General features: G+C 44.7%; 1 protein-coding gene across 6 annotated transcripts in view; it reads left to right on the forward strand.

The window, feature by feature from the left end:
• Positions 1 to 20,930, forward strand: part of ERCC6 (ERCC excision repair 6, chromatin remodeling factor) — a 200,914-nt gene extending 179,984 nt beyond the window's left edge. For all 6 annotated transcript variants that reach the window (XM_033941635.1, XM_033941630.1, XM_033941634.1 and 3 more), the window contains 3 exons: positions 2,229 to 2,397; positions 7,322 to 7,394; positions 18,098 to 20,930. In XM_033941635.1, the coding sequence (XP_033797526.1) occupies positions 2,229 to 2,397; positions 7,322 to 7,394; positions 18,098 to 18,532 (677 nt within the window). In that variant the 3' untranslated portion in view covers positions 18,533 to 20,930. The remainder of the gene's footprint in view (positions 1 to 2,228; positions 2,398 to 7,321; positions 7,395 to 18,097) is intronic.
• The last annotated feature ends 6,730 nt before the right edge of the window (positions 20,931 to 27,660 follow it).

Genomic DNA, 27,660 nt, shown 5'->3' on the forward strand with positions numbered 1-27,660 from the left:
GACCATTATACTACTTGGAGATTGTCTTCTTAAAGGAAGTTTAAAATCTATCTTGTCTTTGGAAAATCTATGTATAGTCACAGCTTTGCTGTGACCTTATTGATTGTGATTTGTATAATTTCATATGGAATGGATTTCCAAAAGATTTTTTAACCCGTGAACTTTTGGAGTTAGATGTCTGAATTTTGCTGGTTTAAAATTAGCCCTTCTTTCACCAGACACCTTTATTCACTAACATATCAACCCACATTATTTTATTGCAAGTCCCATTTTATGCAATGGGACTTAGATACTGATATCGCACATTAATAACTGTGGCTGTATAGCTGAATAAATAATAGGCAGCCCAGAAAACAAGGTTATGTTAGGGAAGAAAATTCAACAGTTGGTGAATTTATCAAAGTTCAGTCTCAGGTCCCAGGAGCGTGTGATTTAGTGATGCATTATTATTATTACCATATATATTCAAATATAAACCAAGATTTTGGGGCCCAAAACTGGGTGGGGTTGTCTCGGTTTACATTTGAGCCTCATTTCAATGATGGCACTTTTTTCCTCACCTCCTCACCCGATAACCAACACTATCTTCCACTCCCCCCCCCTCTGTTGACCGGGATTGCTATCTCCCCCACCCTCCGATGACCAACACTGTTATCCCCCCATGACTGACATTGCTCTCTCTCCCCCCCCCCCACCCCGATGACTTACATTGCTATCTCTCCCCCCCCTCCTGATGACCAGCACTCCTATTCTCCACTACCCACTCCTCCCTGCCCCAGACCAACATCACACTTACAGTCCCAATGCTCTGGAAGCCGGCACCCTATGCTGGACTGAAGGGCCTTGAGCATCTACACATGCTCAAGGCCTTCTGGCTCCCGCCCTCTCTTGGATTCTCAAAGGGAATCCAGCAAGCCTTGAGCATGTGCAGATGCTCAAGGTCCTTCAGCCTGGCGACTGTTTCCAGAGCATCGGGACTGTAAGTGTGATGTCAGTCTGGGGCAGGGGGAAGCAGGTAGTGGAGGATAGGAGTGCCTAAGCCATTGTTCTTCGATTCTCCAGCACTTCCAGTGTACCTCTGAATTTTTCTTTTGTCGTAGTCCACTCACCTCTGAAGCAACTTCCTGTTTCCGCTTGGGTTGACCATAGCAAAGGAATGGTGCAGAGGAGGCCGCCAGCAGCACATGATAATCACTCTCTCATCAGCGACCTCTTTCTAGTTTTCTTGGTGAGGGGGGCTTCTGAACCAGGTGGGGAGAACATTTGGTGGGAGAGGGGGAGAGATAGAGGAAGAAGGGAGAGTTGCTGAATGGGAGAGGCAGAGCGAAGAGGAATAGGGATACATGGATAGAGGGGAGAGGAAGGAGTTGGATGAAGGGAAGAAGAGGAAGTGCACATGGATGGAGGGAAGGGGAAGAGTTGGAAAGATAGATTTGAGATGGAAGCAGAAAAATGGAAGAAAACTAAATATGAAAATCAGTTCCAAAGATGGATGTAGTACAAGAGGTAAATGAAAGGAAATAAATAACAAATGCATAAGGAAGCCTTGGAAACAAAATTAAAAGCTCATAGGGAACAAGATGATCAGAAAAATAGAATTCCCAGAAATGTTTTTAATTTTCAATTTAGTGATTGAAATATGTAAATTTGCAGTATACAAATTTTGAAAATTTACATCTGTTGTTTTTTTATTTTGGACTGTTCAGGAAGAAAATAATTTCTTTCTATTTCTCTTGTGGAGTACTGTGTGCAGAGTCTGGCATATTAGGGTTTTGTTTGTGTACAATTCCACTTTTTGTTTATGAGTTTGTATTTGAAAAGGTTATTTTTCTGTTTTCTTTATGTGTGGCTGAGACCAGGTGTTCTGGTGGGGATAGAAGTCCATAAACTGGTTGGTGGTGTGGCCTCAAGTAGAAAAATATTTGTCAGCTCTCCTTCAGCTTTTTTGGACTCGAAAAAGCCCCAACTGAAAAATTAGTGATTACTTATGACATGATCCCTGACAAACGACACTCACATAACCCAAATTTCTAACCTCGGTTTATATTCGAGTCAACTTTATTTTTATTTTTTATTTTTTTTTTTTTTTCTCGGTTTATATTTGAATATATACTGTATGATGATTGTTCAGAGTGCTTACTTCATATGTAAAGTGTGGAAGACAGCAGCTTTGTAGAGATATTGACTCCCTCTAAATTTACTTTCTTTCTACCTCCTATCTGATTTAGGTATACACAGTGTCATGAAGCATGATGTCATCATGGAAGCCTCCAGTCCAGACTTTGTGTTGGTGGAAGCAGAGGCTAACAGGGTGGCACAAGATGCATTGAAAGCCCTAAAGATCTCACGTCAGCGGTGTTTATCCTGGACTGGCAATCATATGCCACCAAAAGCAAAGTAAGATACAGAAATATACATCTTGGAAAATATTATTCAATTCTGCTGTTTTCCAGTAGTTAAGATTTCAGGGTTTTGGTGATTCTGCAAGTACAGAATTTGCTTACAATGTTGGATTTGCTCTTTTCTGTAGATTTCCTTCTTTTTAACACTTGGGGGACCTTTTACTAATGTACACTAACAGATTTAGCATGCACTTTATGATTTGCGTGTGCAGCCCTTTTTATACCTATTGGCTACATGACACTTAATGCACATGAATTCATTACTATACCTTAGTAAAAAGGATCCCTTGGTCTTAAACACTAGTTTTATGTGTAGGATTCAATGAAAAGAAAGAAAATAGTTCAAAATCAGTTTCCTGTGCAGAAAGGAATTGAACGTGTTTATATACTCTCTATGGGCTGAACATAAAAACATGTTGAGTAGGCAGACATTTTGTGGTGATAGCAAAAGGGAAAATAATACTTTTATTTTCTAAGAACTAGATGCTGTAATGTTAGTGAACTTGAGAGAAAAAGATTTTACATAGGCCTCTGATGGGGAAATGCTATAAAAAGTGCCTAAGTAAAAAGGCACCTAACTCAATTAGTTAATTGACTTCAATAATAAGCTTTAACAATTTAATTAAGAGATAGGTGCCTATCTTCTTAGGCACGATTTTACAAAACACCAAAGTAGATGTGTTTAGGGGTGGAGAAAGAGTTAGGTTCCATTAAGCGCAATTCTCTAAAGGACTTAAGCGCCTATAATATAAGTCTTAAAACCCTTGCCTACATTGCAGCGCTAAGAGCGTTTTTGTAATGGGCACCTAAGTGTGATTGACATGTAATAGGCGCCTATCTTTTTTAGGCACCCATTACAGAATCTGGCTCTAAATGCCTAAAATCAACTGTGAGAGAGAATTTAAAATGTAAGCAATTTTCTACATCAGGGGTGCCCACACTTTTTGGGCTTGCGAGCTACTTTTAAAATGACCAAGTCAAAATGATCTACCAACAATAAAATTTTAAAAAAACACAACGCACACTGTACGCATAGAATTGTTAATTATCATTCCTATTACGGGGTTTTTTCAAAGAGGTCAAAGCAGATGACTCTATGCACTGTCACCTCAGTAACAACCATACAAAAATAGACAAATACCCACCCCCTCCCTTTTTACTAAACCACGATAGCAGTTTTTAGCGCAGGGAGCTGCGCTGAATGCCCACCGCTGCTCTCGACGCTCATAGGCTCCCTGCGCTAAAAACCTTTATTGCGGTTTAGTAAAAGGGTACCATATTGTAAAATATAGAGAGCAGATATAAATTCAGACACATTTTGATCACTAAATTTAAAATAAAATCATTTTTCCTACCTTGTCTGGTGATTTTATGAGTCTCTGGTTGCACTTTCTTCTTCTGACTGTGCATCCAATCTTTCTTCCCTTCTTTTAGCCTGTATGCTTCCTCTCCTCCTGACCTCATTCCCCCCCCCCCAACATTTTCTTCTTCTCTCCCTGCCCTCTTTTTCTTTCTCTCTTCATGCCCTCTTTCTTTTTTTCTGTTTCTTCTGTTTCTCTTCTTTCCTTCTGTCTCCCTGCCTGCCCTCTTTCTCCCTCCCTGCCCTCCCCCAAGCCACTGCCGCTGCCATTGGATAACAGGCCCCCAAAGCCGCCCGCCGCCGGCCAAGCTCTCCTTGCTTCGGGCCCACCAGCATTCCTCTCCCCGACGTCAATTTTGCCGTCGGAGAGGAAGCTCCGCTGGCCAGAACTTCCTCTCCGACGGCAGAATTGACGTCGGAGAGAGGAAGGCTGATCGGCCCAAGATCGACCTATTGGGAGAAATGCTGCCGGGTCCTGCCTTTGAGGAAACAGAAAGTAGGCAGCACCTGGCAGCAAGAAGAGCAAATCGCAAGCTTCACTGACCTGTCTCCTGCTTTAGCCCGCGAATGGTGCTCTAACATGTGCGTGCCGGCTTCCCTTCTCTCCCCCCCCCCCCGACATAACTTCCGGTTTCAGAGGGAAGAGAAGGGAAGCTGGTACAAGCACACGTTAGCCCCCGGAGCATAAATTCTCCAAGCCGTTTTTTTTTTTAATGTTGAGCAGCGGAGGCAGCAGCAGAATTCAGGAGCAGGCCAGTCAGGAGGGGAAAAAAGAGAAGGGAAGAAGGGAACCCGCTCTGCGATCGACTGGGGTCGCCTGAGCGAGCGACCTGTCGATCGCAATCGATGTGTTGGGCACCCCTGTTCTACATGTATTGCTATGTTATCTGATTGATCAATTTGCTTTCAGTATATTGATGTGCCTTTCACATTTTTCTGCTTTTCTTTGTTTCCTGTAAAGGGTAGCTCTAAACTGAAATATGTGGAAAAGATGTTGGCTTTTCAGGCTGCTTGTTGGGAGAGAAAGCTAGGCCCTATAATACAAGCATCTGTACCTTATGATCATTATAGGAAAATGTTAAAACTTATTTAAGCAATTTTTTTTTTTTTTGGGGGGGGGGAATAATGTGGATGTAATGTATGTTTCCGCTGTTATTTTGTAATGCTCTGTGAATGCATAGTTCTCTTTATGTTTACCACATAGAATTGTGAGGTGTTTGCAGTATACAAATGGAGTGTTGTGTTATGTTATATAAGTATTGGGGAGGGCAAATTTTAAGTCCATTTCCATGGATAAAACAGTATTGAACCCAAAGAAGTAGACTATAAGAAAATTGCCCAAAATTGTGGGTAAAAAAGTGTGTGTGGTGGTCCACAAGCCATACACTTTTCACTGCACTTAGGGTGGGGTTAAGCAAGGAGAAAGAGGCGTAGTCCGGGGTCCTTAAACAAAATATGGATACTATGTCCTTAAAAATTTTCAGAGTGAAAATTGGTGCAAAGACCATGGACAAAAGGTACCCTCAGACTTTGCAGCAATGTGGGCTTTTTAAAAATTGCCATCCTAGCATTGAATATTGAGAGGCCCCTAGCAAGTCTTACACTACTACTTTAACAGGAATAAAATTTACAGAAATAGCTTGCTAGTTGAGTAACTGCAATAATTAATTTTTCAAAAATGTTTTTGTACAATATTCTTACTTTTTTCATGGTAACTTAGGTATATATTTTATTTTGAAGATATACCATAAAAATTTATTTTTTTTCATTGTAGAATATGTAGAGGACTTAAGATTTTAAACACAAAAGCAGAAGACTTAGGATTTTAAACAGAAGTGCACATAAGCCAGTCCCAATGATTTAAGAAACTATGGATCTTGGATTTAAATACCCCCTCTTTTGATACCTTTGCTTATAATTCATGTATAGTAGCTAAGACCCTTCCCAGATTTTACAGTATAAATTGGTACTTGGAGTAGTAATGAACTCTGTATAAAAGCATGTTTCATTTCCTAGGACTGATAGAGAATGTAAATTCTGCTTTGGAGATGTTTATAGCTTGGGTATAACCAAGGAGAGCAGCCAAATCAAATATTACATAACATAGAATACTTTTATTTTGTATAAGTCTATACAGGCAGTCCCGGTTAAGAACAGGTTCCATTTTTTTAAACCGTTCTTAAGTTGAATTTGTATGTAACTCAGATCCTAGTACTCTTCCCACCTTCTCCAACACCTTGAGGCCCCTCTTACATTCCTTTCCATCCATCCCACTGTTCCCTCTCTACCACCACATCCAACATTATGCCCTCTCATCTCTCTCTTCCCCATGTATCTCTACCTCACTCTTCTCCCACCATCATGTCCAATAATTCTCTCTCCCTCCCTTTGCCCAACAATCCTCCTTTTTCTTCATCTCCCCATATGCACCATCTCTCTCTCTCTCTCACTCAAACACCTAATTCTCCTTTTCTATTCCCTCCCCCACCTCAGCATCTCTTTCCCTCACTCTCTCCATTTTTCCATCCTATGGCTCTTGCTCCCCTCCCTCCCTCCATCCATTCTGTATCCCAGGTTCATGCCCACTCCCTCCTTCCTTCCGTCCTTTGTCCAAAGTTTGTGCTCCCTCCCGAGTACCAATGCACCTCTCTCCCTCCCTGCTGTGTCCCAACGCGCCTCTCTCTATCCCTCCCTCCATTCTGTGCCCCAAGTACATATCTCCCTTTGGTGGGTGTTTACCTTCTTCTGGCCTGCTCCCTCCACCTTCCAACAACAGTCGTTTCTCTGCACAAAGCTGCAGGCAGCGGCTCCTTTGTGTGACCCGCAGATGAGCCGGAAGCCTTCCTTCTGACATTGGAGGAAGCTTACCCCGTTCGTAAGTATGAGTCCAACGTAAGTTGGATGTTCGTAAAACGGGGACTGTCTGTACTGTTCTGTGTGGATCTCAGTAAACCAAAGAACTAGATCAGTTCTAGGAATTAACAATTTGAGGAGACAGAATTGGTCAACATTCTTCCACAGCAGTTAGTAAGAACATGCTTATTAAAAGAAATATTTTAATTGTTTTTCTTATTTGAGTGGGTAATGAATTCCATATTGGGCTTGCTATAAAAAGGAAATAGTTAATCATTTATATGATTTAACATTACTAATACTTGGAAAATGAAGTAAGACTGGCAGCTGTATAAATGTAGCATGTACAAAGGAACAAAACAGAAGAGAGAAAGGAACTTGCCTCAATATGCAGCAAACAAACTGAAAAGGCAAGCGAGATGTCTATGGGACTATTTCATGCAAATAAATGTAACTGGTTACAATTTAGTTACTTCACTTGGAAACAAACACTCGATGGGTTTACGGATTGAACTCAAATGATCATGAAAGGATAAATCTAAAAATAAAACTTGTTGGCATCTTCTAAAACTCTGCGCGCCAATATGGGCTGTTTGAAAGATTTTATCTTGCTGTAAGCAAATTGTCACCTTTAGGGAAAAATCTGTAGTCAGCTAAGGTAATGACTACAGGAAAAGTATAATTAATTCTTTATTTCTGATTCAAGGTTTGGTCAAAAAAAGAATCCTGCACTGCTTACCTCACAGTCTTCCACCAGGTCACCTGGAGAAAAATGCAAGGTAAAAGAGATCTTTTAATTGCTCATTTTTTGTATGTCATTGTTTCTGAAGCTACTCTTGGGATGTACCACCTGGCAGTGTCGATGAAATAGATTTGTAGATGGTGCTTATATATTTCTTAAACCAAATTCATGCACAAGTATCAATACTCATTAGGTTATCCTGTTTTCATTTCTGGAGGACCAGAGTTCTCGTATAATCCCACTTTATTCTGGGACCAGAGGGTTATTTCCGTCTACCCACCAGGACTCTGCAGAAAGCCTCAAATTTCAGAGAGTTAAACCCCTCCCCCTCATACCTCATCACTGTCACTGGTTCTATAAACATCAGTCTTTCTTCCTAAAAGCCAGGCTGTAGGAACTTGTCATTTCTGCTCGTATTTTATTTTATGTAATTTCAGTCTTTGCGTTTGCGGTTTTCGCCCTCATGCTGCAAAGGTTCCCTGCAGGGACAGCTCTGACTGCGGGAAATCACAGACCTTTGGGAAAAGTCTGTTTCTGGAGGGTTACTTGCTTGTTAGTAAGCTCTCTGGACAGCCTGCACATCAGATCAGGGCTCAGGGACCGTACCCTTGGGAGATAGCTCACCCCAAGTTTGGCTGCTAGTGAGTCAAGCAGAGGTTGCATGGTTCCATGGAGGTGTGCCCAGGATCGGCACCAGACTGCGTTCCTCCACCAGGCGTGCTGCGCATTGTGGCAGAGGTGACTAGCCATAGAAGTCAGGCCAGTGGGGCAGTCAGAAGATTCAAAGTTCAGCTTTCCAGCAAGTTGAGGCAGATCTCCCGGTGAGCTGTTCAGCTCCGTCTGCAGTGTTTTCCCATGTTTCTGTGAGTACAAGCTAACAGCTTGAATCAGAGATTTGTGGGGGGTATCTTTATAAAGGTCTTTTTTAGGTGATTTCCCTGCATGCCTTGCTCCCCCCCTCCCCCACCACACACACACACACACTCCTAAAATTTCCATCTTTGAGGGTTCTCTGTGGTTTTCCCAGGCTATTTTTAGTCAAAACAGGCCTTCAGTGGCCAACTTAGATTTTTCCAGATTTGATTTTAAAGTTATTTTTTATACTTGCCAGCTTCATATTTGAAAGAAAACCACAAAGATAACCTCCCCAGGGCAGAATGTCATAGATTCATGCCTCATTTGTGGTAGATGGTTGTCTGGTGCGCAGCCATATTCCACATGCGATTCAGCCCACAAGGGGTGAAAGGCTTGACCGGATTCGGTGCCTCCAACCTCCATGGAGGTTCTTCTAGCGCCTTCTGTCCTGGCTCCCATGAAAATGGCATCAGGGGGCCCTGGGGGAGTGTGTAGGTGACGCTATGGTGAACCGTAAGCATGTGTTCGGGGATAAACCTGGTAAATCCTCCAAACAGTCCCCCAGTTGGAGCGCAGGGGTTGGCTCCCGCCACGGAGGATGGGTTTTCCCCGGCTGTTGATATGCTTTGTCAGGTTTAATAGGGAAAAACAATAACAAAAAAAGTATCTGCCTGTCTCCCATCAACCCCAATGATTATGGTCCAGGTTCTTTCCTATTACCTCCCCTAGGGGGTGCCAGCAGGTATGCAAGTAGTGCCCGCGGTTGCGCCAGATTCACTTTCCATACCTCTGGTTTTGCAGGAGGGTACCACAGCAGCCATAGCTGTGGCAAATCTTGCGGTTCTCCAGGATCCGGATCACTGCAGAGTCCCTGATTTGGGGGAGGATACCACTGTGCACAGAATTTTTTCAAGCAAGCGCTTATTGTGGATTTGATCTCTGAATCTCTACAGGCATTAAAGCGTAATCAAGAGCTGCCTGTGACTGCAGAATGTTCCCTCATGAGTGCCCAGAGGCCACAATCCACCTATTTTATTTCTGATCATCCTGACCTCATTTGGATTCTTACAGACATCAAAAAGACTTCTGAGGATCCCTTGCACTGTGCCGTGGCATGGCTTTATTCCCTGGTAGATGCTGTTAACAAGTGTTTTGCTTCCCTGAAGGTGGATTCCTCGGTGGAGCAGGTCACCAAGCGCACTTCTCTCTCCTGTGTAGATTTTGTCCTTAAGCGTCTGTTTTTAATTTGGTGGCCGCTTATGTTCAGGCGGTGTCAGCTTCTTTGTGGCCCGGGCATGCCGTTCCAAGCTGCACCATGATCCTGATGCTGTGATGCTTCATGACTTAGATTTTATAATTTCAGAAGTGGATTATTATATGGCTGATGCCTTGTATAAAACAACTCCAATTGCTCAAAAATACTAAATCCAAAGACCCACTACTCAAATATATCAATATAAATACAGTCTTTGTGGATATAATCTTTCGTTATTCTTAGAGAAGGTTTAGAAGACTTATATAGACTTCAGTGGTACCTTCTGTATGTATTAGACTTTTTATCATACAGAGAATTGGCACCCAAATTCATCATCGGTCTCAAAATATACTTTTTTTTATATACATATTATTTCTACTTTCAATATTTTCTATTAGGAAAGATACTCATATTTAGTTTAGGCGGGTGGGAGCAGGCACTCCAACATAGGACTATGTTTCGCCCATACAGGGCTTTATCAAGGAAAATCCCCCTTAAGCCAAACGACTCATGCTCCATGCGTCCGTTCGGAAAAAGTCTAATACATACAGAAGGTATCACTGAGCTCTACATAAGTCTTCTATACCTTCTCTAAGAATAAAGAAAGATTGTATCCACAAAGACTGTATTTATATTGATGCCTTGTATGACATTTTAAAAGTCTTTGCTAAGCTTTCCACCTATTCTGTTTCGGCTCATAGGATGCTCTAGATCTGGCAGTAGTCTAGCGATTCTTCTTCTAAAACGACCATGAGTCGGTTGCCCTTTAAGGGACAGCTGCTGTTGGGCCAGGATCTGGTTGACCTTCTGGCCAGTGTGCAGAATCACAGGCCCAAGTCACTGCCTGTGAATAGATTCCGCCCTTACTGGGGTTCGGGTATCCTAATTTTTGTCCCGTCAGGTGCTCTGATCCGTACTCGGGCTCTTCCATAGGACAACGGTCCTCTTCATCTGCCAGACTGCGCTTCAGTGGGTCTTGACATCAGCTGTCCACGGGGAGTCATCTGGCAGCTTCTGCAAAAGAGGGAACTTTGGAGGAAGTTGTACATTAGAATTGCGGCCAGCTTTTGCTAAGACTGCTACATCGTCTTTAAGTGCTAGTTTTAATACTTCACATATTGGTTTCTGATCGCTTTGGAAGACTAGTACACAAAGCATTTTTCAGGTTTCAGACTCCTGAGGCAGGCTCATTTGGGGCTGAAACACGATCGTGTTGAGTCTTGATATATAATAAAAGTGATTGGGCACCAGAGTCTCCGTCGCTGTTTGTTTCCTACTTTCCAAGCCTTGGGAAGTTGGCATCTCCTGTTCTTCTAAAGGCTTCTGTAAAAGAAACAGCTCTGATGTCAGGCCGGTGTCTCCTCCCCTGCACATCAGGGGGCCCTTTCTGGTGGAATGGCAGGCCATTACCTCTAACCTCTGGGTCCTGAAGTTTCTCAGGAATAGCTACAAACTGGAGTTACTCTGTCCTCCGACCAAGTATTTTCTGGATTCACCTGTGGGCCGCCCCAAGAAGGTGGTTCAGGTGCAGGCCAGAACACAGACTTCTGGATTTTGTGGCCATAGAACCCATACAAGAGTGAGACTCGGACTCTGGGAGATGCTCGATATACTTCATTGTTCAAAAGAAAGGATCCGACGATTGGAGACCGATACTGGACCTCAAGGCAGTCAATGTGGCGCCAAAAGTGCCTCGCTTCTGCATGGAGATGGTGCGCTCAGTGATAGCATTGGTGACGCTGGGGAAGTTTCTAGCCTCCCTGGATCTGACGGAAACATATCTCCACATTTCCATTTTCTCAGACCACTGGAAGTATCTGTGGTTCCATGTCTTGGGGCAGTATTTCCAGTTTGTGGCGATGCCATTTGGATTGGCAGTGGCACCCAAGACCTTCACCAAAGCATCTGTATCTGGACAACTGGTTGATCAGAGCTCCCTCGCTGTCCATGGGGCATCAGGCTGTTCAGCAGGTGATGCAGTTGCTGCAGCACTTGAGTTGGGTAATCAACTTCAGGAAGAATCACCTCGAGCTGACACAGGATCTGGAATACCTGGGAGTCCAGTTTCACAAAGGCCAGAAAAAAGTGTTCTGCCTGTCTCTTATCAGGACAAGCTTCGTCAGGTTGTCGGGGATCTTCTGGCCTCTGCGGTTCCAATGGCATGGCAGTAGCTTCTGGTAACAATCGATGTAGTCCCTTGGGCCAGAGCTCATCTGCGGCAAGATGCTCTACTTTCATGCTGAAATCCCCAGCAAGATCAGTTACATGTACTGGACGACTGTGGTATGGAACAGACTTGCATGGTGGTTGCGACCCCTCTTGCTTTTCAGGGGCCTTTCCCTCTGGATTTCAGATTGGGTGATTCTGTCTAGGGATGCGAGCTTAAAAATCTGTGGAGCGGTGTGTATGGCTGTCCCTGTTCAGGGCCAATGGGCGCCCTCAGTGTGCAAGTAGTCCATCAATCACCTGGAGCTTTGGGCGATTCGGCTGCCTCTTAGCCACTTTGAGGGTTGTATCTGTCATCAAACCGTCCTTATCTTCTCGGACAATGCCACGGCAGTGGCTTATGTTAGTCGAAAGGGGGAGGACACAAGGAGTCCCTCCCTGAGCATGGAGGCTCAGCTTCTCTTCTGGTGGGCAGAGAGACACCTTGTGGTGCTGTTAACGGTGCACGTGGCAGAAGTGGACAATGTTAAAGCAGAGAGCGGTCCCTGTCTCAAAGAACATTCAATCTCATAGCGACTGCAGTCAACAGGAAAGCAGATCGATTCTTCATTCGCCGCACTCTGGTTCAGCCCTGGCCAGGGGAAGGTTTCCTCTGTCTTCCCTCTGTGGCCCATGATAGGGTATCTGTTGAGGCGGATAGTGGCTCACAGAGGTCCGGTGATCCTGGTTACAACTGAATGGCCAAAGTAGCTGTGGTATGCCGATTTGGTTCAGCTCCTGCAGGATCGGGGGCTCTGGCTAACTTGTAATTCTTGCCTCCTCATGCAGGGTCCGATTGTGCTGCAGGATCCAGATCACTATGGTCTTAAGACATGTCTCTTGAACGCGCGGCCTTGACTAGCCAGGGCTACTCTTTGGCGGTGATTGAGATGTTGCTTCACAGCAAATAGAAGTCCACAGGAGCGGCCTGTGCGAAGGCATGGAGTTGTTGCCATGCCTGGTGCACCCTGAGTCAGGTGGAGCCACCTGTTCCATCAATTCCTCATGTACTGGAGTTTCTGTAGGATGGTCTGATGAAAGGCCTAGCGATAGCTTTGCTCTGGTTGCAGATTGCTTGTCTTTCGTGTATGGGCCTTCTCTCTTTGAGGGGCTCATTGACAGTTCATCCATATGTGGCTTGTTTCCTGCGGGGCGCTCTATGACTTCGGCCTCCATTGTGCCTACCCTGTCCCACTTGGAATCTTACTCTGGTTCTCCACTCTTTGGCTCGTCCACCATAAGAGCCTTTGGAGCAGGCATTCTTTATGGATCTTATTATCAAGGCAGTCTTCATGGTGGCTATTACCTCAGCCCATGGAGTTTCAGAGCTTCAGGCTCTCTCCTGCCGGGATTCCTTTATGCATATGTATTGCAGATTCTGGTGTGATGCTGTGCACTGTTCCTTTCTTTCTTCCAGAAGCGGTTTCCCCTTTTCACATGAATTGGGAAGTCCAACTTCCTTGTGTTTTGCTTCCTCTGGTTCGAGGGAGCAGGACTGGGTATTGCAGTCATTGGACATACCCAGGTTTTTTTTGTGGTATCTGGAAGTCACCAATGAGTTTCTCCTCTCTGATCACCTCTGTTCTAGCAGATCTGCTCGCAAGGGTAGGTCTACTTCTAAGGCCACCATTTCCAGATGGATTCATATGGCTGTTTCCACGGCTTGCATGGCAGCTGGAAAGAAACCTCACACACACACCTCACAGTGTGGGTTTATTCTACAAGAAGTGTTTTCTTTGCATACGTTCACCAAGTTTTACAGGTTTGACTTGACAGCCAAGCAGGATGCTGCTTTTGGTGCCTCTGTTTTGGCAGTGCTGATCAGTCACACCCTGACTCTCTGGGACTACGTCCCACTGATCCCTGAATAACAAAAGATTAGGTTCTTACCTTTGCTAATCTTCTTTCTTTCTTATAAGTCCGCACTTTATTCCGGGAACCAGCCCTGTATTTTCCTGATTGTCTGCCTTTCAAGTACTGGTAAGCTGGATTTCTAATTTCTGACCAGACTTTATAGAGTACCATCTGTTTGGGTTTCGCACTCAGTTTTGGGGGTCCCTAGTTAGGGCACCCCCTTCTGTCATTGCATGCTATTTCTACTTATAGCATTGTTACTATTGTTTGATATCCTGATTCAATTATGTTTACTTGTTGCTGTTTTACATTTCTAATTATGAGCAGAATACATTTTTTTGTCGGGGAGTGTCCCCGTTCCCCTCTCTCTTGTTATAGATATTCCTGGATGCTTTGCTACTGACTGATGTTTACAAAACCAGTAACAGTGATGAGGTATAAGAGGGAGGGGTTTAAGTCTCTGAAGTTTGAGGCTTCCTACAAAGTCTTTGCAGGTAGATGGAAATAACCCACTGGTCCTGGAATAAAGTGTGGATTAACAAGAAAGAAACTTAGCAAAGGTAAGAACCTACTCTTTCGTTATACACTTCTGTTCTACAGCAATAAGAAATGACCAACTCTACCAAAAAATACAAATGTACCTAGAATGGTGACAGAGTGTCTGTAACATGGGAAATGTGGCATCAATTTCCATGTTTGGTTTATGCTGTTTGGACGAGCAGGAGTTGAGAGTTCTGCGAGAATTCATAGCCCCTCAGCATAGAGGGTGTCCTAGCTATGGCACAACGGTGACACCTTATGGCCAGTCTGGAAAGAACTGCACTTGTGTGGAACCTGATTCAGGGTTATCACTGAACTGTGACTGCACATGTACTGATTCTTGTTCCAGAGGTTCTGAACCCAGTCTTCGGGACACACCCATATAGTCAAGTATTCACGATATCCACAATGAATATGCATGAAATAAATTTCCATGCACTGCTTCTATGGTATGTAAATCTATCTTTAGCATATTCATTGTGGACTGGGTTGAGAACCCTTGTTTTAGACTAAATGTGAGGGTTACAGAGTGAGAGAAAGTCCCTAGTAGTTGTAAATAAAAATTCACACTACTGCGTCTCAGTCAGATGGATTATAGATGTGTAATCTGTAGCTTTTTCAGGCCTGCTGAATCCTTTCATCTGGCCCATTACAACTTTTTCATCACAGGTTTTGAGGTTGTAGAGTGGTACCTCGGTTTGCGAGTAACCCGGTTTGCAAGTGTTTTGCAAGACGAGCAAAACACTCAGCAAACTTTTGACTCGCAAACCGAGCACTGCCCCGACGAGCACTTACAGGGGATTCCTCTTCTGGCCAGTCTTCTACATCGGGTGCCTTCCGCAGGTTGGAGGACCTCTGTCTGGGCCTCGCGGCCGGGTGCTGTCCCTTCTGTGCATTGCATGTGATGTGCACAGCGTCAATCATCGGTGTCGTGCGGGTGGGGCAGCGCTCGGCTGTGTGGGCTCGGGTAGAGGCTCTCCAGCATGCGAGGGGCATCCGACGTGGAGGGCTGGCCGGCGGATGGAGGAAGCATCCCTCTGAAGGCACTGCGAGGTTCTCCGGCGGCTGGCATCCCCCCCTCCCCCCCACCGAAGCGGCAATGTGGGGTTCTCCGGCGGCTGCAATCCCCCCCGAAGCGGCACTGTTGGGTTATTCTTTCGATGACGGACAGAGGAGGCAGACGGAGGAGACGGCGCTGCAGCACCCGACCCCGACAGGTACAGACCCCAGGTTCTGGAACCAATCGTTGCTGTTGCCACTATTGTCTATGGGGAACTTTGTTTTGATAAACGAGCATTTTGGATTACGAGCATGCTCCTGGAACGGAGACAGTTTCACCCCATTTCCAGATCCCTTCTCCTTGCCATGTTGTCTCCCCCCCACCCACCCAACCCGTCTTCCTTCTCACAATAATCACTAAGATCACTGTCAGAGGTAAGTCTAAAGACCAAATCTGTAAGGGTACTTATTAAAGCAGTTGCAGCTTATCAGATGGCAAGTAAACCATCTCTGTACAACCCTTAGATTTTTACTTTATGCAGGCTATTTCTTCACTCAACTTGTATTTAAACTCTGGAATTCTTTGCTGGAAAATGTGGTTAAAGCTTTGCATAGTTTAAATAAAGGTTTGGACAAGTTCCTAAAAGTCCAGTCCATAAACCATAATTAAGATGGACTTGAAAAAATCTACTACTTATTCCTGGGATAAGTAGCAAAAAAATTTGTTTTACTCTTTTGGGATCTTGCCTGGATTCACCACTGTTCGTGACCTGGATTCACCACTGTTGGAAACAGGATACTGAGCTTGTTGGACATTCGATCTGTCCCAGTATGTGAATGCTTATGATGTTGCTACTTAAGAAACTTAAGTTAAATCAAGCTCATGGGACCTCAGTATTCCTGACCAGCTAATGAAAACTTCTTTTAAGTCACTAAATACCTGCCACTTGATGTACGAGGGGCTGCTGAAAAGTTCTCAGCCCAACCAACAATGCTGGGGCAGTCTCCATCAAAGGCTATACACTCAGTCCAGTGATTTTCCACTTTTTTGCTCTGTTGGAAAAATACAGAATGAAAATGTGGAAAATCACTGGATTAAGAGGGAAGTTCTAGAAACGGCACCTAAACTTAGGTATTGGTAAGTGCATTATCAGCGCCTAAGTTAATTCAGAAACACTGTTTGAAATGGCAATTAATGTTAAATTTAAAGCGCCTGCCGGCACCTAAACAGAAGGAGCTGGAATCGCACCTAACGTCATTATAGGCATGGCTAATTCCGGAAATGGCATTAGATGCCATAAAGCACCTACGTAGGCTTGAGAGAATCGGTAAAGAAATAGTACAGCCAGTAGAAGAAAATTATTGCTGCTAGACCAATACCCTGATGCAGCAAGAGTAACAGTAACTCTGCAAAATGCAGGCCATGTCGGTTGATTATAGTGCAATAGCAGTCACTGTCAAATAGTAAGGACGGATTAATAAGGACCGTGGATTGTAAGCAGCAAAGAGATAAAAGAACAATCAAGACAACACCTGAAAGCCTCAGAGATAAAAGTACCTTATACTCATGCTTATGTAATGTTTCAAGTGATAGAATTTTGACGAGTTATGAGGTTACAAAGTTTGATAAATCTGATAAATTATGAGATTACAAAGCTACCAATTCTCTCCATCATGGACAGCTCTTTGGCTAATTGATTAGAACTAATACAATAGAAACGATTGGGTGCTGTGTGTCTGTATGAATAATGAGATATTAACAAAAGAATATTAAACTTTATAAAAACTAAAATAAATAAAAAGAAGATAAGATAAATAAGCACAATAAAATAAAATACAAACAAAAGAACTAAGGGGGTTTTGCCTGTGACGTGAGCAGGAGCAAGTGAATTAGTCACGTAAACACTCAAATTGGGTATATAGCTCCATATTCTGAGGCTTTTTTTCACCCCCAAGAAGTTAATGATATGTAAAAGGAACTGATATCTATATCGCTTAGTGATTGAGCCCCATGATTTAATACCAGTGGGAGATTTTAGGATTTTGTGCTGCCATCTAACTTATCAATCACTTGAGTCCACTGCAGTGGAGAAGGTTGTTTTCATGCTGCAGTCAACACCACTCTCACTGCTGTCAGTCCCACCATATAAAACTTATCTTCAGTGTCCTCCACTCCTCCCAACGGAAGTTTCAAGCGAGCATTCATCAATTTGACAGTTAATGGTTTATCCAAAATTTGGGACAACATCTGTGCTATTTTAATCCAAAACTTTCTAAACTGCCTCCCCCCCCCCCCACACACACATGCAGGTACATACTAGAGAATGAGACAGTGAATGTTACCCGGGGCAATGGGAGGAAAAAAAGTGCTCACTGTGGGTACGGGGACAAGGCCATCCACCGCCCCATGGAGCGGTGAATGGCCTTGTCTCCGCCGTTAAGGGAGGGATGGTTCACGACCCCCACCCCCCTCCTTTCTACCTACCGGCTGCATCTATCTCCCTCCCCCCCTTACCTTCGTGGCACGTTACTGTAATTTGTGCAAGCCGCCGGAACCTGCCTGAAGTCGCGGGCAGAAGCTTCTCCTCTGACACAACTGGCTCTTGTACATGTAAGTACGAGAATGCAGTAAAGCGCACCGCTCACAGGTGAATGCCCCCTTTGTAGTTATGCATGAGAACATTTAGACACCCAGTCCAAGAATCGCACCTCAGTGCTCTTTTGCACCTCCTGCTGTTTCATTTCCATTTTGATGCTTAACTGCTCTTACTGCTGTTTTTGCACATAAAGTTAGGTGATTACTTGGTGCTTAACTTATGGTGAAATATTTGGAATTATCCTGTAAATATCTTGTCCTGTAAAGCTTTTGGCATTTCACTTATTTTATATACATTAGCAGGAAATATATATGTGCCCACTTTAGCCTGAGGTCACTACTCCCTATCTGTATGCTGGAAATTGATGGTACTGTGAGTGTGAATTTCTAGCATAGATTTTCTTTAACAATGAAGTTTTTCATGCTTCTTTAACAGGATGCTGAGATGATAAATAAAAAGGATGGTGGCAAGAAAAATACTCTCAGTGCGCATTTCAGTGGAAAAATGGTTGTGGAAGAATCTTCATCTGCTGCTCTCTCATCCTCCTCACTGCTAGCTAAAATAAAAGCAAGAAACGGCCTTCTTCAACAGAGGACTGACAGTGGGGAAGGGGCTAACCCGCAGCAGATTACCATGCCTAAGCCTCTAGATACAGAGCATGATGAATTGTTAGTAGATATTCGAAACTTCCTGGCATTCCAGGTCCAAATAGAAGGGCAGGCCACTACTCGAGAGTTGCTGGAAGAATTTAAACCTAAGCTGTCAGCTTCTCAGACATGTGTTTTCCGAGAACTCTTACGGAACCTTTGTACTTTCACCAGAGGAGTCAATAGAGAAGGTGTTTGGAAATTAAAGCCAGAGTATCACTGACATCCTATTTTTAGAGTAGTAGTATTTTCATTCCAATCTGTTTGGAAGGACAATTGTGTTTGTGTCCAGTAAGAGGGTAATTTTCCAAGTCATTCCCATGTTTATCAAATTTTACACCATACGCGTAGGTGAAAGATCATGCCTGGAGCCATTTCACATATACTTTTATTTACTTATCGGGAAGCATTCCTGGCCCTGAGGTGAGAGTAGGATTTGGAATTGCACGCATACTTTTAATATTCCAAAAATATGTATATGATTTTACTAAGAGAAAGTATCTGCACAGAGTAGCAGGTGTAAATATGTGTAGGTACTCTTCCTGGGCTTATTTCCCAAGTTAAAGTACAGGCCTACTACTATTTCAGAAATTTTGCAAAGTTTATAAAGTGAAAAGTACAAAAATATTTTCACCAGCATAGGCAGTTTTAAAACTGCTTCCTAAATATGAATTTGGGCAAAATGATCTAACATCATATTTGAAAACAGTTAAAATTAAGTTACTTTCTGTCTCATACTGAAATAGGATTCCAGACTCTTAACTCAATACTTTTTAAGATTATAAATGGAATCCTTGCTTAGGCCACTACTTCTTATTCCAAGGGCTAGAAGAACTACATCCCACTTTCTCAGGTACTTGGGATATGTTCAGGGAAGAAAGAAAAAAAAAAGTGACAACATTGATAAGGGGTCTTGGTGATTCTCTTCTGCCTGGGGAAACAACTATACTGTGGATATGCTTACTTCAAAGAGATGTATGTGTATGAAATTATGTAAATCTGTGTATGGAATTTACTATTTGGCTTTGGTAATGGTATCAAAGTTAGTGTTTTCAGTTCTAATTTTCAAATTATCTCAGGTAAAACGGTTTCCAAGATATGGATGTTCTAGTTTGTGAGGAACTGGTGTTATGTAAGAATTGAATGAACACTTGTTCTTTAGCAGCTATTAAGTGATATTACTTGGAAATTGAATATAGCAGGTCTGCAGATTGTGCACACAAAGACATGAATTTTATCACAAGTACAAAACATTTTTAGGTTAGATAGGAAAATTACTAGCCCTACCAAACATGCATATCTGTCTATTACAAAGTCCTCTTTGGGAACAAACTTGTAGAACGCAGACAAGATCAGGGGTCTCCAAACTAGCCCTCAGAGCTCATTATTCTGGCACCCTCTTTTTGTGGCTAAATCCAGGCCATAGAGGCGGTCTTTGGTTGTTTGTTTGGGTGGTTTTTGTTTTTTGTTTTTTTTGGGGGGGGGTTATTATTATTTCAGGCCCAACAGCAACATCAAAGCTGGCATTCAGGGATTTTGACCCAAACTTACAATTGTATAGAGCCACCAGCAGAGAGGCCAGGTTCTACCAATGAGAATGAAGAGTCAGTTGATCATGCTGGTTTGAAGAGCTGCCAGCAGGGTTTCCCAGACCTCCCCAGTGGATGAAAAGCCAAATGATCATGCCGTTGTGATATGCAAGGGAGGGAGGGAAAAGAAAAGAATGATTGAGGAGAAAGGGGTGAGAGTAATGGGAAAGCAAAAAGAGAAGAGTGTGACGGAATAGGCTGAGAGAATGCAATTGATGAGAAATGAAACGAGGAGAGAAGGGAGTGGGGCAAGAGGGAGTTAGCCAAATATTGTCTGCCACAACCTTGGGTTCTTGTCCCCTGTCTCTCCCCTTTCACATCATTTGAAATAAAGAACAAAATACATGTTTGCCTTTTCTCCATTCAGCAAACTTACCCTGCCCATTGCACTTAGTGATTTCAAAGGTCCAGTATGACCCTCATTCTGAAAAGTTTGGACCTGTAAAATAAGTATTAGTGTGTGCAATTAGATTTAGAGAGATAACTAGAGGAGGAGGAAGGAAGGCTTGCTAACAATATGAATGAAGTATGGAATATACTTATGTAATATTTTATTGCAGTAAGAAATGGAGAGTGTTGTTTATCAGATTCTGTCACAAGATATTGCCAGTTTTTATTAAACCTATGTCTTTCCTTGGTGCTTACAGAGAAGGAATAACCTGCAGTCACTGTTTATATAATTTATAGATCTGTAGCTTACATACATCACTGGGTTTTTGGGTTTGTTTAGGATTTTTTATTTTTTTGGGGGGGGGAGGGACCATGCCTTTCCACAGTGTTGGACTTTACCTTTATGAATTTTTTCAAAATACCAGAATCACAAAGAAGTCCATATCTTATATCTTCATCCTCAACAAAGTTTACTAATTTTATATGTCTTATATGTCCTCTGTGGTTTTATCCTGATGTATCCTAGCTACCTTTTTGTTGGTCCTGCGGTTTTTGGAGAGACATTTTTATAGTGGGCCTACATTATGAAACAAATGAAATATAGGCTTTAAAAATAAATATTTATAGTTTTTCTTCCACATATACAAATTTTTTGTGTTAATTTGGGTGAGTTTTGAAACTAAATGGATCTGTAATAACTTTGAATGGATAAAATATTCTAGGGTGGTCAGTTGACTATTAGAAAAGTATCTGACTAGTACTGAACCAATGAGCTTTTGTCTTTCGGGGGTATTTTTGTTTTTGGGGGTTTTTTTTCATCTTGAGTCCTATCGGGAACAGATGTTATACCCAATGAGCAACTAGTTGTGGTCCAACTTATACACCTCTTTAAAGGAAAGAAGTCTACCTTAACAACTACTGCATATCAAATTTTCAAATTAAACAAGTTGGGAAAGCATGCAGAACATGCCTCATGGAATTCTTTGTAACACCTATGCACGTTAATAAATATGTGTGTGTGTTTCCTGTGTGATCAGAAGAGTTGAGCAGGGAAGGTAACTTGAAAGGTGCAATTCCTTACATCACTATGTTAAAATGAATTGGTGTATGTTTACTGAAGCTATTGGCATTTTTTTAAAAGGATTCACCCCCCCAGCAGGACCGCTCGCACCCCCACCCCGAACGACCGCTCGCACGCGCTCCCACCCGCACCCGCATCCACGATCGGAGCAAGAGGGAGCCCAAGCCCTCTTGCCCGGCCGACTCCCCGACGTCCGATACATCCCCCCCCCCCCGGCAGGACCACTCGCACCCCCACCCCGAAGGACCGCCGACTTCCCGACAATATCGGGCCAGAAGGGAGCCCAAACCCTCCTGGCCACGGCGACCCCCTAACCCCACCCCGCACTACATTACGGGCAGGAGGGATCCCAGGCCCTCCTGCCCTCGACACAAACCCCCGTCCCCCCCAAGAACCTCCGACTGCCCCCCAGCCGACCCGCGATCGCCCTGGCGACCCCCACGACCCCCCCACCCCCCTTCCCCGTACCTTTGGTAGTTGGCCGGACAGACGGGAGCCAAACCCGCCTGTCCGGCAGGCAGCCAACGAAGGAATGAGGCCGGATTGGCCCATCCATCCTAAAGCTCCGCCTACTGGTGGGGCCTAAGGCGCGTGGGCCAATCAGAATAGGCCCTGGAGCCTTAGGTCCCACCTGGGGGCGCGGCCTGAGGCACATGGGCCCAACCCGACCATGTGCCTCAGGCCGCGCCCCCAGGTGGGACCTAAGGCTCCAGGGCCTATTCTGATTGGCCCACGCGCCTTAGGCCCCACCAGTAGGCGGAGCTTTAGGATGGATGGGCCAATCCGGCCTCATTCCTTCGTTGGCTGCCTGCCGGACAGGCGGGTTTGGCTCCCGTCTGTCCGGCCAACTACCAAAGGTACGGGGAAGGGGGGTGGGGGGGTCGTGGGGGTCGCCAGGGGGGTCGCGGGTCGGCTGGGGGGGCGGTCGGAGGTTCTTGGGGGGGGCGGTCGTTGGGGGGGAGGGGGGTTTGCGTCGAGGGCAGGAGGGCCTGGGATCCCTCCTGCCCGTAATGTAGTGCGGGGTGGGGTTAGGGGGTCGCCGTGGCCAGGAGGGTTTGGGCTCCCTTCTGGCCCAACTACCAAAGGTACGGGGAAGGGGGTGGGGGGTCGTGGGGGTCGCCAGGGGGGTCGCGGGTCGGCTGGGGGGGCGGTCGGAGGTTCTTGGGGGGGCGGTTGTTGGGGGGAGGGGGGTTTGCGTCGAGGGCAGGAGGGCCTGGGATCCCTCCTGCCCGTAATGTAGTGCGGGGTGGGGTTAGGGGGTCGCCGTGGCCAGGAGGATTTGGGCTCCCTCCTGGCCCGATATTGTTGGGGGAGTCGGCGGTCCTTCGGGGGGAGGGATGTATCGGACGTCGGGGGGGGCATCAGGCTTTCAGGATGGGGACAGACCTTCAAGGGGGGACAGTGCACGGAAGTCAGGGGGGGTGAACGGAGAGTCGGGACAGCGCACGGAAAGTCAGGGCGGGCGAAAGGAGCGTCGGGCAGCATACGCGGTATACCCGTGAGCGCGGTATACCAAAGTTTTTGTACATATCATCGTGATTTCTGCGCGCTATACCCGTGTGCGCGTTTTATACGGGTGCGCGTTATTTGCATGAAAATACAGTAATATACTACTTTATCCTAAAGCAAAAAAAAAAAAAAGGTAATAAATACAATTTTTTTTTCTACCTTTGTTGTCTGGTTTTTGCTTTCCTCATCGTCTCCTCATTCAATTCCTTCCATCCACTGTCTGCCTTCTCTCTGCGTCTTCCATTTGCTCTGTTACCGTGCTTCTCCCTTCCATTTCTCCCTCCACCGCCCCAATTGGGCTGGCACCCATCTTCTTCCCTCCGTTCCCCCCATAGTCTGGCATCTGTGTCTTCTTCCCTTCTAGCGTCTTCTCCCCACTTTCTGTTCCCCATTTCCCTTCCAGCGTCTTCTCACTCTCTTCCCTATTTTTCTTTCAGCGTCTTTTCCTTTTCACCACCACCCTTCATTCTCGCCACCTCCTTCAGCATCTGTTCCATTCCATCGCCCTTCAGCACCCCTTGCACAGTCCGAGCATCTCCATCCCTCTTACCTTCTGGCATGTTTTACTTTACAGTGTTCAAGCCACCGGAGCCTGCCTGAAGTCGCGTTCATCTGTGGATGGAAGCTTCTCCTCTGACGCAACTTTCGGTTACATCAGAGAAGCTTCCGCACGCAGGCACATGCGACTTCAGGCAGGCTCCGGCGGCTTGAACACTATAAAATAAAACATGCCAGAAGGTGAGGGAGGGAGATAGATGCGGCTGGTAGGTAGGAAGGAGGGAGGGGGGGAGGGGGCCGCGCGTGATCAGTGACCACGAGTAGTGCGTACTCTTCCTTAACTGCGGAGACGAGGCCATTCACCGCTCCATGGGGCAGTGGATGGCCTTGTCCCCGTACCTGCATTGAGCACTTCCCCCCAAACCATTTTAGCGGGTTACCAGCGGCTAGCCAAGGGTAACAGCCACCGTGTCATTCTCTAGTTCATTTCTCTTTTGTCCCCTCACAGAAACTTTTTCCAGATCATCCTCTCTTCTGGTGACTAGAACTGTCTTCCACTACCTTTCTATTAACTTGATCCTACCTGCATTCTTCTGATAGTTACAATAAAAACAGGCAAGGCAAGTGCCAAGACATTATCTATCCTTCTACCTTCTGGATATTAATATAAAACTCTGTGCAGAGCATCATATCACAGGAACCCCTAAATATGTGAAGAGTTTGTCAATGGCTTAATCTGGCCTAGCCCATGATAACAAATATAGCAATCCCAAAATTTAACTACAAAATATTACTCACCAGAGATGGGTTACACTCCCCCGATAACCATTTCACAAACCAAAAGCCTCAAAAATTTCAATGCAGCAGTAAACAACTTCAATACTGTTTAAAGTCCAAGCTGCTTATGTACTATGTACTGGCAAAAAACTCCACCACCACTGAAATGTAATTATCAACAGGGTAATATACCCATCATTGTGCACAGGCAAAGCAAAACAAGTTTTACTTAGCTTGGGACCATGGTCTGAAACGCCGTGCCGTGTCTCAACCTCCACATGCTGTTTCTTGTGCTGATCAGTAAGCTGTTTGGGAACCTATTTTAAGCAGATTTTCCTGTATTCCAAGTCATCATGCATTATGGCAAATGCAGATCCGTAGCTGATATCCAAATTTGCAGCCAATTGAGACACCATTATCAGTCAATCTTCTATAATCAAGGCATCCGCCCTGTCAATGTGCTCTTGTGTGTGCAGTGTTGATGGGCGACCAGAATGACCTTTGTTAGTTACACCTGTTCTACCCACTTAAAATCTTTTTACCCATTCATAAACCTTTCATTGATTCATGGTGCTATGTCCATAATGAGTCAATATCCGAGGGTGTATTTCCACACTTTTCACTCCCTCTGATCAAAGAAAGTGCACTACTGCATGTTGTTCTTCGATGGTGCAATCTTGCAATGGAAAATCCATGTTTCTGACCTTGTGGCTGCCACATGACTAAGGGCAATGTTGCTGCACTGTGCGTGGACGAACTATCCAACAGATAGTGTACGAGTACATATGTTGCAGTTTGCTTGCTCTGTTCCTGTTATCACGTAATTTAACAATTGCTTTTAATTTTTGATTTGCCCTCTTATATGTCCATTTGCCTGTGTGGAAGAAACAAACAGGAGTTGAGACCACTGTACAGTTCTCTCCTTGTGTCCTTAGATGGCATAACCTCACTTGTGTGTCTGATTTTTTTCTATTACTACTACTGCCTTGTCAACTGAAAAAAAAAAAAAAACTTACATAGACAAATTGATGAATTTATTGAACTGGCAAAAGATAATGACACCTGAAACAAAAAAAAATATGAAATTAAAGAGAATGTTGACTAAAGTGTGCTAAGCAATTGACATGTACTAAATCTCAGATTAACATTCATGGATTGAATGGAAATAGGTTATGACCATCACTGACAACACATTGGCTATTACCACATTTTGGCAGGGCTACTAATAGCATAGGTGCATTTTACCTTCTCTCAAGAGGTGATGGTTAAGTGCAGCTGTGTTAGCAGCAGCAGCTATCATGGCTGCTGTAACAAAAAAACAAAAGAAAAGGTTCATGGCACCCAAACCCTATCCCCCATCATCAGAACCCCACCTGATCTGCATCTCCTGATGGATCTCACCCAATCAGCACTCACCAAGACTGATCCCCTTACCCAATCAGTATTTCTCAAAAAATAAAAGATGTTGATGGTTCCCAAACCAATTTAAATAAATTGTTGTGCCCCAACATGTCAGCATTCATTTTCTCATATCTATAGCTTGAACATAAATTTGCCCACCAAAAAGGAAAATTGAGGCGATCATAATTTTTCCAATTACAAGTTACCATCTGCATGGCTATCCCGGTCATAATTAGAAAAAGCCGGCATTGAGCTTGCAGCCGTTGCTGCTTGAGAACAGCCCTCGCGACCCTGAACCAGCCCGACGAGACACTTCAGCACAGAGGCTGTCTGCCCTGCCTGCCTCAAACAACCGACGCTGTTCTTCTGCTCTTACTGCTGGGCCGGGCGTGCGAGCTTGCTCCGCCCCCCAACCCCTGCCGGGAAATTTAAATCAGGCTGCTGCTCGAGCACAGAAACCAGCTTGCAGCCGTTGCTGCTTGAGAACAGCCCTCGCGACCCTGAACCAGCCCGACGAGACACTTCAGCACAGAGGCTGTCTGCCCTGCCTGCCTCAAACAACCGACGCTGTTCTTCTGCTCTTACTGCTGGGCCGGGCGTGCGAGCTTGCTCCGCCCCCCAACCCCTGCCGGGAAATTTAAATCAGGCTGCTGCTCGAGCACAGAAACCAGCTTGCAGCCGTTGCTGCTTGAGAACAGCCCTCGCGACCCTGAACCAGCCCGACGAGACACTTCAGCACAGAGGCTGTCTGCCCTGCCTGCCTCAAACAACCGACGCTGTTCTTCTGCTCTTACTGCTGGGCCGGGCGTGCGAGCTTGCTCCGCCCCCCAACCCCTGCCGGGAAATTTAAATCAGGCTGCCAAACGGCGCATAGCCGTTCGGCGCGCCGGCTAAGGCGCACGGCAAAGGCGCGTGCGCCTTAGCTCGCGCCTTTGCGAAGCGGCTGAGCGAAGCACAAATCAATCCATCTTATACTCTAACCACAAGAACTGATCCTTGAAAACTTCACAACAAATGAGGAAACCTCTTGCATACAACAAACTTTAACCGACGCCTCAATCCAAACCAACTTCACTAAGGGGCGTGGCCTGACTGCCACAGAGACCACACACATGAAATAACTGCTCCTCTTCACCCACACTCGAAGCTGATTAAAAAGTGCTTAATTAAAAAAAAAAAAAAAAAAACACAAAACCTTTGCAAATTCACTATAATATAACTGCCTAAGTCCATATGTCACCTCCAAAATCGACGAAAAACGAAAATGCTCCACCCGCATCGATCGGAGGGAAGAAGCTGAAACCTGATCTAAACACGCCAGAGAAAATGGCACCGAAGAACGATGAGACTTCACTAGACCTGCTCCTGAAAGAAATAAGAGCAAATAGGGGCATAATACAGGAACAAGTTGAAGAAATCAAACTTTTAAGAGGTGAGATTGAGGCAATTAATTCCCAATTTGTGGATGTCCGACACCGTTTGGACGCCCTGGAGGAAAAAACATCTGTCATATCTTCACTACAAGAAACGATAACTAAGCATGACAATCTGATTACTAATTTACAAAGAAACTTTGAAGACCTTTCTAATCGCAGCAGAAGATCCAATTTAAGGATCATTGGGCTGCCTGAATCATCGGAGGGATCTGATATGGTTTCTTTTCTTGCTACTTTCTTGCCTGCTACCCTGGGTCTTGTCTTTTCACCTCCTCTGGAAATAGAGCGAGCTCACCGCGTACCGTCTCACCTTTCTTCATACGCCTCCTCTCCCAGACCCATAGTGGCTAAACTGCTCAGATTTCAACAAACGCTCCAAATTCTAACAGCAGCTAAATCTAAATCTCAATTGCTACACCAAGGCAAGAAATTCTTCATTGTTCCAGATCTAGCTAAAACTACAGCCTTAAAAAGAAAAGCATTTCTCTCCCACCGGCAGGAACTTAAAGATATCGGAGCCAAATATGGTCTTATGTACCCAGCCAGGATGAAAGTAACTTATAACAACCATACTACATCATACACTGATCCTGAGGAACTGGCTGCATTCCTGGATTCTTTGAAAATGCACTGACACATTGAACTCTCAATATATTGGTTTACCTTTGTG

This window comes from Geotrypetes seraphini, chromosome 4 (assembly GCF_902459505.1).
Source record: "Geotrypetes seraphini chromosome 4, aGeoSer1.1, whole genome shotgun sequence".
Lineage (NCBI taxonomy): Eukaryota > Metazoa > Chordata > Amphibia > Gymnophiona > Dermophiidae > Geotrypetes > Geotrypetes seraphini.